At 33.3% G+C, this 11,469-nt stretch overlaps 4 protein-coding genes across 10 annotated transcripts in view; 2 read left to right on the top strand and 2 right to left on the bottom strand.

Moving 5' to 3' along the window:
- The window catches only part of dnc (phosphodiesterase dunce), a 350,732-nt gene that overhangs the window by 66,795 nt on the left and 272,468 nt on the right, over positions 1-11,469 (top strand). The gene's annotated exons all lie outside the window — the stretch shown is intronic.
- The window catches only part of LOC147910951 (uncharacterized), a 204,891-nt gene that overhangs the window by 90,030 nt on the left and 103,392 nt on the right, over positions 1-11,469 (top strand). The gene's annotated exons all lie outside the window — the stretch shown is intronic.
- On the bottom strand, positions 1,540-4,367 carry LOC105146038 (uncharacterized; the record flags this gene model as incomplete). Its single annotated transcript, XM_087408507.1, has 2 exons — positions 1,540-3,144; positions 4,236-4,367. Coding segments are annotated over 2 exons (1,725 nt in total), but the record flags the coding sequence as incomplete, so codon positions are not given.
- LOC147910953 (uncharacterized) lies at positions 3,317-8,340 on the bottom strand. Its single transcript, XM_087409492.1, has one exon. It carries the CDS (start codon positions 6,864-6,866, stop codon positions 4,506-4,508), a length of 2,361 nt encoding a protein of 786 aa, XP_087265618.1. The 5' UTR covers positions 6,867-8,340; the 3' UTR covers positions 3,317-4,505.

Raw genomic sequence — 11,469 nt, 5'->3', positions numbered from 1 at the left:
ATTCTGATGCATTTTTCACATTTTATTCATGATTCTGCTGCTAGCCACTCTTTCAAACTTTTTATCACTTTATCACTATCATAACGTTTTATAGCATTTTTACAGCTTATATTGTGGCTGCATATATTTTTTTGTATTATTTTAATATTATTCATATTATTGAATGGATAAAATTATTGGCAAAATAAATGCTACAGTATAATATCAACTGAAATATTTAATTAAACAATATATATTATTATACGACTGATTGAATAAAATGATAAATATGTGTATTTAATCTCCACAATAGCAGTTTCCTTTTTTAATTGGTTCTGCACCAGTTTTCTCTAATTTGAAGCAAATGCAACTTGCGGATAGCGGTTCCACAGTCGATTTTTCCTCTAAAATTGACTGCAAATTATCTTTTCTTTTTTGTTCGACAGGATTAATCTTTTGCTTAGATATTTTGGCCAAGCAAGCCTGGTCCCTTTTTTTGATTATTCTTTTTTGAGATATCGCACATGATTTACTAGTCAGTGACACATATCTGCAGCTCTCCTGATCATGACAAATCTTCTTGATGATCTTCTCGATGTGCTGTCTCTCATGCGGTATCTTGCTCTGTATTTTCGCTTTGCAATCGCTACACAATCTATCATGCAATATCGGCTGATCGATTTTAGGGCGAATAAACATACGCTTGAACGTAGATGCCGCCGGAGGCGTTGCATCTATCTGCGGTTGAACCTCTAATCTAGGTCTTGTCGACGGCGAAGTTGGAGTTTTACCGCATGAACAACAGTTACAAGTTGTTCTACCCATTTCGTCGGACTTCCCGCCATAATTAATTGTCCTAATCTCGCGTTCTGTGTCCGGTCGCGCTAGCCCGGCGGCGATCTTTATAGATCGTAAAAGTTCATCCGTGGGCACTCTCGCGCGTTCTCTTTCATCTCTTACAACTCGATCGTGGCTAACGTGGCTTGTTTTATCCGTCTGTGATCCGATGCTGGAAGTCGTGACGGTCGATTGGTCCTTTAAGCGTTCGCGCCAGAGCATTTTTCGGCCGGTTATTTCAGGACGGTCGCCAGCGATTTCAGTCCTCGATGCTTTTAGCTCGGTTGATTTTGAATATTCACTAATACTTTGTATACGGGGCGGTTCAGGGATCGAAATTGTCTGCGAAGTTATTTGTACAACTTCAGTTTTGACGCTCTCGGTTTGTACAACTTTGGCTTGTTCGACCTTATTTTGTATGATCTCGGTTTGTATCATTTTGGTTTGTACGACCTCGGATTGTATAACTTCGGTTTGTACGATTTCGGTTTGAGGTACATCAATTTGCGGAATCTCGAACTGCCTCGTGGTCTCGATCGGTGGTTGCTGCAAGTGAAGGAATCATGTATTCAGAATGGTCAACCGCTATTAATACATGTGACTAGAACGAGACAAGAAACTATGAATAATTTAATGCTTCCATACCATGTATATGAAAGCTATTATTCTTTCTCAGAAAGACGTTACAATTGTGTTAGTGTTTGTTAAGAAATTGTTATCAATTATTAATAATTATTAAGAAAGCGATAATTGAAGTGAATAATATTTACTAACCGAACAACATTCCGTACATGGTGGCTTCGCGGGTATAATCTGCGGTTCCTTTTCTTTGATCTTCGCTATAATTAGATACGGCACTAATCTTGAATCGAATGGTATCGCTGGTACTTCCATTTCGGTCGATTTTATTTCAGCAATTGGAATTTTTAATTCTATCTGGATCATTTCTGGCCTTTTCTCTTCTGGTACTTCTTTTATTTTTGATTTCTTGAGCAGCGGGGCTATTGTCGGTATTTCCTCTTTTTCCATTTGAAGTATTTTTTCTTCTTCCTTCTTTTCAAATAATTCGATAGGTCTAACTTCTTCCGGCAGTGGAACTTCTTTTACTTCTTCATCTTCATCTTTTTTAATTTTTTCTTTAAGCACTTTTTCCAGGTCTTCTTCGATCTCCTCTTCCATTTCTTTTTTTATCGTTGGTAATGTTGGTATTGGCTGAATTATTTCAATCTTTTCTTCTGTTACTTCATCCGCACGTAATAATTCTTCCGCTTCAATTTTTTCTTCCTTTATCAATTCTGCGGCTTCTATTTGTTCTTTTTTTACTATATCCGTAATCGGTAGAACCTCTGCGGGTTCAATTTTTTCTTCTTTTGCTATATCCGTAATCGGTGAAACCTCTGCGGCTTCAATTTTTTCTTCTTTTACTATATCCGAAATCGATGGTAATTCTACGGTTTCAATTTTTTCTTCTCTTACTATATCCGAAATTGGTGGCAACTTTACGGCTTCAATTTTTTCTTTTTTTTCCATGACCTCAATCGGTGACGGTTTTGTGACTTCATTTTCTTCTTTTTTTACTATTTCGGCAATCGGTAGCGTTTCTGCGGTTTCAATCTCTTCTTTTTTTATTGCAGGTTTTTCATTTTCGATTTTTTCTTTGATTGCCGCGTCCAGAAGCAATGAATCTTCTTTTTCATTCAAAATAGGCTCTTCCACTTTAATTTTTTCTTCTATTGCTTCTATTGTAATCGGTGCTTTTTCTACGATAGGAAATTTGTCAGGTTCGAATTTTTCTACCTCGGTTATGTCCACAGTTGGTGAAATTGTCTCTGGTATCATTTTTTCTACTTCTTTTATATCTACTACCGGCATCGCGTTTTCTTGTTCTACCTCTTCCTTTTCTGAAATCGGCGAAACTTCTACAATTTCCATAGGTGGTATCATTTCTTTCATGTCTGAAATTTTAGTTTCATCTAACGTTGAATTTTCCTCCGACTTTTCTGCAACCCGTTCTACAAATTCGCTTTCCTCGGTAGGGAGTTTTACGTCAATTGGTACTTCCTCTTTTGTAGGTAGTAATTCTGATTCATCTATTGCTTCCATTGATGCATTCACTTCTGCCGATACTTCTTCAGAGATATGGAATGGTTCGGAATCAATTTTTATCGCAGGTTTCGTTTCTTTAGCCTTCAAAATTATTAATTCGTCTTGTAACTCAGTTTCACTTATTAATTTTTCAGTTTTTATTTTGTTCTTCTCAATCACCTTCTCCTGCTTACCTTCTGTGTTTATTGTTGCATTTTCCTCTTCCACTTCTTTAGGTTTTATCTATATAATTTGAATTGTATTAGGTGTTGAAATTAATTCGTAGCGTTTTACAAGTGATGGGAAGTACTTTCATTAATGTATTTTTTAATGCTCATGTGAAATAAATAACATTTTTTCATTAAAAACGCTACGAATTAATTCCAACACCTAATAATATAATAGTTTTTAATTCGAAAATATTATGTTTAATTAAATTGAAAGCGTTCTTACAAATTTTTTAAAACATTAATTACTGTTTTTTTTTTCTAAATATTAAATACTGTTTGAAAAAGTGACTTTTTCTCTCTTTAAAGAACCACAATACATATTCCGAAAATTTTTGCGCTGAACATTTTTTTATAATGCCGTAGAACTTGCGTACCACGGCAGGATTTGGAGTAAATTAAATGGCTAAAAACAGCGCTTTTGGCCATTTTCAACATTTTTTTACGGTAAAACTAAACTTTTTTTCTCAATCAAGTACATACCTCGAAGTTTTTTTCATACATGATGCAGTCAAAATTGACGTAGCATATCAGAATTTTTAAGTAAATTAAAGTAATAGTAAATTAAGGTGATTTTTGATCCATTTTACTCCAATTTATTAAAAATCCTGGTATATAAATTTTGATAAGAGATCGTGTTTCAGCGCATGAAATCTTCGAAATACTGTAGCACTTCAAATAAGAAAAAAATTTTTTGTTGAAATGCATAATTTATACAGAAAGTCCACAGTTTAAGCAATCATAACTTGATGAAAATAAATTATATAATCATGAAATAAAATTCATTTGATCATTTTTGAATTGTATTTTTAGATGGCGTAAACTTTATTTAGAAACAAATTTTTGTTTCTTCGTAAATAATATTAAAAATGGCTAAAAATGTCACTTTTTATTCATTTATTTCAATCATTTTATTCACACATGCTACGCAAATTTTATTAATTTGACACCGTGTTCAAAAAAATTTTCGGAATAACGTATTGTGATACTTCAGAAAGAATTAGTATTATTAAATAGTGTGAGATGGATATTATTAAATATAGTGAGAATTGAAAAGTATTGTTTGTATTTGTCATTACTTATAAATTGTGATTATTACTCACAAACAATGAATCGCAATATTAGGTATATCTGATCTCTTACCCCAACATACGTGCTAACTTGTTCTGCTAAGGTATCAGCATCTTTCTTTACTTCATGACAGTCAGGATGTTTCTGAATATATGGAACAGAAATACATTACTATGAAAAAATATACATATTCTGCATTTATTGTGTTACATACTACGTTAAATTTTTTCTAGCTAATGTCATATTATTAGCTAAAATATTAATACAGTTTGTGTATATTTATATAATTGCAATATTTCTTTAATTTTAATTGTAATACGAATTGTATACCGCTGCTGTCGTGCGAATTGTATCGATCGCATCAATCCACGATAGGATCGTCTTCCGTTGTATCACGATGTCCTGATTTTGATTATTTCCAGCCTCGATGCTGTTTACTTCCGGCGCTCGGTCTTTCGGCATCGTTACCAGCCTATCATCCTCAGCTTCTTCGATTGCCCGTGTTACAGTTTCTCTAACGTCTACGACTTCAGCGACCCCGTTTTCCACTTTCTCGGCAATTTTTCTCTCAATTTCAACGTCAGGGATTTCATCTTCTTTCTTTTCTCTTTTTTCAACCTCATCAACAGCGTTGTCTAATTTTTTTACTAATTCTTCTTTTTTAAATTGCCTCTCTTGTTCCTCAGTAATCACGGTTTCATTATATTCCTTTGTTAGTACAGGATGTTCCACACCCAACGCAGTAAGTTCCTCATCTGTCATACCGGTAGGTGACGTCACCACATCGTTGCATACGAAATCAGGTGCGCACGGCACACCGTCATCTGTATACAGATCTTCTAACGAGTCTAATTGTGCCAAATATTCCCGAGCTTCTTCAAATTTCTGTTGCTCATAAGCTACGTCTTCCGGTCGAACTATACTTTCTACATCTGTGATTTGTACAAGATCTACCGGACGATCGACAGCAAGATCAACCAAATCGGGTTTAACCGAGACGAACTTATCGTCCATGATAAAAGGAGGTTCTATATCGGCGATCAAGGCAACTCTCGCCAACGCTTCCTTATCCTCAACTTCGGTTATTGCTAACGCTTCCTCGTCCACGACTTTGATTTTCGCTAATACCTCCTCATCCACAACTTCGACCTTCGCAAGAACTTCGTCGTCCTTTACTGTGGCTATGTCATCTATCCTACCGATTGGCCGATGCACGACTTTAGCCTTTACCGCAACTTCCTTATCTACCACTTTTGCAACGTCATCGTCGCGACCTATCGTAGCTTCAACTTTCTCAATACTTAGAAACTTCTCTAGTTCTGTTCTACACGTGACTAGTCTTGTCCGGCACTTCTCGAGCGCATCTTCCAATTCGCATACACGATTCGCAAGTTGTTGATTGGCGGTAGTTTTCATGTCCAATTGTTCTTGCAATGCGCTCGTTGTATTGACCATGTCGCCCTCCATTTTTGACCACAATTCATCGGCCTGCTGAAGTGTTCTCATGTAAGCTTCCTCACGGCGTTCCAACTCGGTTATTTCTCGCTTTGTTATCATCTCCTCTTCCGCTAATCGTTGCAGCTTCTCCAGACACTGAATGTCTCCGGATTCGATGGACGTCACGCTAGAGACTTTGCTGAGATATCTCTGTTTACATTGCGTGTCACCGCACTGGCACAATTCATTTTCTATTTCTATTGGTTTCTTTTCCATCGCTTCTTGCAGCATTCTATTTTCTTCATTTAACCGTTCTATCGCGTTTCTTTGTTCTTCCTGAATCTTCCTGGCTTCGTCAAGTTTTCTTTTTCTTTCTTCCAACGTCGCGAGTTTTTCCGACCAAAGAGTTCGCGCTTCCTCCACCTTTTTCAATGCCAGTTTTCTTTCTGCCTCAACTTCTCGTACTCTGCAATCGTAATGACAGCTCGGTGTGCTGCGACAAGAGAGTTCTCTCGTGTCTTTAAATTGTTTCTCCAAAATACGCTTGATCCTGCAGACAGGCGCGCCTTGTGACATTCTCCAAATATTCCATATCATCACCGCCGGTATCGAGCACTCAAGCATATCCAGACGTTGTCGCAGATCTCCTTCCATCTTTTCCAATTCTTCTCTACGCTGCTCTCGTTTGCCAATTATATCACGAAGAGGACGTTGACATCGACGTTTATCGGCCGTCACCGTCACCATATCGCCAATTTTTTCTGAATTGTTGATCTCGCATTTTGATTTATCATATTTCTCGGTATTATCGACTTCCTTAGGAAAGGATTCTGACGTGATCATCTCTTGTGATATTCCATTATTCTCCTTCATTGACGTGATCATCTCTTGTGATATTCCATTATTCTCCTTCATTGACGTGATCATCTCTTGTGATATTCCATTATTCTCCTTCATTGACGTGATCATCTCTTGTGATATTCCATTATTCTCCTTCATTGACGTGATCATCTCTTGTGATATTTCATTATTCTCCTTCATTGCTTTTTTTTGGAAAGAATTTGTTTCTTTTATTGAGAATCTTTCTTCTTCTTCTTCCGACGTGTCTTCGATTATAAAAATCTTTTCTTCTGTTTCTTTTACGTTTTCTTGATAGATGGTATGATTCGACGATATGATAGTATGATTCGATGGTATGAATTCTTTATTAGAATTATTTTCGTTCTCCATGCTTTTCGTCTGACTAAAGATTTAATGATATTCTCTAAATTTTTGATTTTGCTGCGAATTTAATCTGACTATCAAAACGTAGGTTAATTTATCTGTCATAATGTTTCTAAGATATAGTAACCTATCATTATAATAAAATATAATGCAATTCCGAAGAATTTATATTTGCAATTATAAAATATACAGCTGTGCGATTTGAATCATTCTGTTCAAAATTTTAATCTACGATGCATTTTAGTGCTAAGCGGTTGTGAAATAGCGTTCCTACTTCCGCGATTATTTTCATCTGTTTGGAGATTGTGTCAAAAATACATTCATTAATAGCGCTAAAGGATTTAGTGGGATTTCTAACCCAGTTTACCTGGCCAATTATTCCCTCTTGCGTCGTCGTATACATACATTATCTTCATAACCATTAAATCATGTCTCGCTGGTTGATATACGGGATACGCCTAGCACTCGTCGTTCGTGAATGCGTAACGCATTACGTTTTCGACGAAAACGCACCATCAATTTTGGACAGATTCCAACGCGAGCAGATTCTGTCGGCAGATTGCCGCAAATCATTCGTGAGATTTGTCATAGCACCCGATTACAGCTTTCGATATCTCTCTGTCATAAATCATGGCTCTCGATACGAACATGTCTGTATATCCATTTGGCTATCTTTGTCATCAATGTACCGATCAAGATTGCTTTACTTTATTAACATCTTTATTAAGATGATATTAACGTTTTGTTGTATCTTTCATATTATAAGATAGATATAAGACAGTGGAACAAAACTATTCTATGGCAATAATGATAATATAAAATATACTTTATTATATTTTTATTATTAAACAAACGATCTTTTTTTTCTATATCATCGAGTATAAAAATAAATTTCAAGATGCAAAATTGCCTTCCTATTAAATAATAGTGTTATTGTATACTATTATTTTATAAGCAATAAAATCAGATGATGCGATTTATGCCAAAAAAAGTATACAAAACGTTATATGACAAATATTTTGATGTTAAACTTTAAGAGCATGCATAAAAGCAGTATGGTATTCAGAAAACTATTTTTATAGTGCTCCTATATGCGTCAACCTCGGATATCTTTATTCATGCACCGTAGTAAGAAATCGTTACAGAGATATGTTGGATCGTTTAACACCCAATATTAAATTTCAAATAGAACGCTTCTTAAATATCAAAGTACACAATTTATAAAGTATATTTTAAAGATTTGACGACAATGAACGAGAACTGAATCCTACGTTAAAATTTCATATTTATCATTAATTTTATTTAATTGGTTTGACATAATGTGTATTTTATTACTTCAATTTGAAGCTTAATAGTTTTCATGTTTAAAGAAGTTTACGGAGAGAGAGTTTGTCGGAGCGTGAAATTTATGAAGATGAACATCTTTCAAATGATTTATGATTTAAGAAATATTAAAGTATATAATCTTAATTTAACTTGTTTATCTAACGAAAAAAATGATTTTTGGGAAAAAAAATTAGACTTTTTGTGTTAAGACATATTTTGAATTTTTATAGGAGTTTTGTGTTAATTTATAAATTACAAAATTTTTTGTTAAAAAATTTTTCTTAATAACTTATTTTAATAATTTGATTCGTTCTTATAATTTAATTAATATAATTTAATATTATGAGATGTAAACTAATTATATTCTAGTGTTGAATAAACTAATTCATTTATACGTGTACACGTATTTATATTCTTATTGTGTATGATAAGTGAATCAGAACAAATCTATTTTAACGTGACAATACCAAAATCAATACAAATGCACAATGAAATATAAAAAAATCCGGAATATTGAACCAACAGCGACCTTTGCTTTTAATATTAGAAATTACTCATCCTTGTTAAATAATGAGCTTCAAGCGATATATTGATCTTTTTAACCTAAAGTATATATTGATTTTTACCTGTTATAAGAGTGGCTTAGTTCAATTTGTGTTCAAGGATAACCCTAAACATAACTCCGGAAAAGACCATATAACTTAGACTTCATCCATCAGACATAAACCTACCTGAATGAGAGGTTGACCTCATCTACTCTCGATTTTCTCTGATACTTTCTCTCTCTCTTTCTCTCTCTCTCTCTCTCTCTCTCTCTCTCTCTCTCTCACTCTTTCTGACCTCCTCGGTACCCTTCACAAAATCAATAGTCGGTGTGCCGAGTTTACTCTACGCTAGAACCACATTGGAAAACTCAAATTTGACACGCGATCGAAACCACAGATGAGAGGAAACGGAACTTCTGTGTTTACTTGCGAAACTTCCCGTGTGGATTTTTGACTCAATAAGACCTGTCTCGAGAGGCTAATCGACCAATGTAATTTTGCCCGAATAACGTAGAGCTCCAATTGATTTCGAACTTTGGGAACCGTCCCTTTTTCAATCCAAAGAAAAGTTTTCGCGACTAATCGCTGCTCGCCATGCTCGACGCCGGAGGATCTTTATAAACTGCGTTAAATGCGTTCGTTGAAACTTTATTGACAATGAACTGCTTGGAATATAAGGAAAATACACTTTTGTATTAAGCTCGCCTTGCCTCGGGAGATACTGATGACTTATATAATTAATAATTCTAACAAACTGAGTTTTAAACATACTGATTCAACTGTAAGTTTTACTTGATTTCAATTAAAACATTTTGAAGCATATTTGCATTTAATAACGCTAGTTATGAAGACAAATATTCGCCTGTGTTAGTAGATTACACGCGGAAAATTTTATGCTATCATACAATATCTTACTATTTGAGAAAATTTATTTTCAAGTTAAAGATCTTAATAGGAAAACATTATATAAACATCATATTTTTCACTTTTTAAATAATCGAAAATTAGCCAACGCGGTCACTAAGAATTTGTATGTATACTGAAAGAGTCTGATAATAATTATTAAATATCGAGAAAAATAATTTCAATCAAATTTTCGATTAATATATATAATAAAAATAATTTTACTTCTTTAAATATTTAGTAAGTATCGTATTAAAAAATGGTTAGATGATTGTGTATAGATGATCTGTCTCAGATTGATTGTGTTTGAAAGTCCGAACGTTTCGGCGTCACATCTGAGAAAATTTGATCTTCATATACATGCGAATGACTGAACATTTCGGCTCGCGATTATATCTTAAATTTATAAATCAAAAATATTGTATTATTTGGAACATCTAACTTTTTGATCGATTATTGGCGCTATCTATTTACGTATATATTAACATGGTCGATCTTATTTCTTAAAAATAATTTTATTTTTCTAAATATTTGATAAGTATTGTAAAACATAATAATATAACTAACCATTTTTTATAATACAATACTTACTAAATATTGGATCATCTAAAAAGTATCCGCGGTTTTTTGTCACTAGACCATCAACACCATCTAGTGACAAAAAACCGCGGATACTTTTTAGATGATCCAATATTTAGTAAGTACCCAATATTTAAAGTAAAATTATTTTTATTATATTATATTAATCGAAAATTTGATTGGAATTATTTTTCTCAATATTTCGACTAGCGATTATATCTTAAATTTATAAATCAAGAATATTATATTATTCGGAACATCTAACTTTGACCGATCATTGGCGTTTTCTACCGTATTTATGTTAAAAATTATTTTTGTTATATTAACAAAACATTTAGTTAGAATTATTTCATTGAACATTTATTAGCTATTATTAGTTTTTTTTTAGTGTATAAATTTGTAATTTTGTACATTGATTTTGGATTTTTGGCCAATTTGAAAGTAACTTAAGTTTATCTTTTTAATTAAAAGTGTAGTGGAGTATGTGCGTCGTTGGATTATATGAGTGAATGAACAAAAAAATATGCCGTTAAAATAGATCATTTATTAATAACTAGTTTGAAACGTAACGAATAGAATATTCGCTATATACATTTACAATACTTTGAATTTATTTCGATTAATAAATGGCTTTGTTTCTTTTTCCTAACGCGCTCTGTATTTATAAAAAATTGCTGCACACATCATTCAAACTCCGCGACTGGAGAAGGCAGGTAACGGCATAAATCATTCTTTGTGTTGGAATAAAGACTAAGAAATTTAAAACGCATAAGACTAAGAAATATAAAACGCAATTATTCTTTACGGTTCAACAATTAGCATTGATCAATTTTGAAGATAAATTTCTTTATATCATTAACAATTCGTATATTAACACAATAGTTATTTATAAAAGTTTGATAATTTTGTACAATTTTGTTTGACATATAAATAAGAATTACAAATTATTTCACAATATGACACAATAATACTTTTACAATAATAAGATTGAAATCGGAAGTATCACGTAATCGTAATATTCTAATAATTAAAACGAGCGTGCGAATGTAATTAATAGTTTTCGAAAGTTTTGTACTGTGTTTGTGTAAGTGACGATGAAGAAACTTGAGAAGATAAGTAGGAGGAGGACCTGCGAGACATCGGACGGTGAAGTAACTATAATGTGAAGTAAGTATTTATTTTATAATTTTTAATATATTTTATTTATAATATATTTACTTGTAGAGTTAATCTTGTAATATATTTACTTGCACAGT

The sequence above is a fragment of the Acromyrmex echinatior genome, chromosome 1, assembly GCF_024713525.1.
Source record: "Acromyrmex echinatior isolate Ae372 chromosome 1, ASM2471352v2, whole genome shotgun sequence".
Lineage (NCBI taxonomy): Eukaryota > Metazoa > Arthropoda > Insecta > Hymenoptera > Formicidae > Acromyrmex > Acromyrmex echinatior.
The sequence above is the reverse complement of the archived record's forward strand: the minus strand, read 5'-3'. Positions and strand labels throughout refer to the sequence as shown.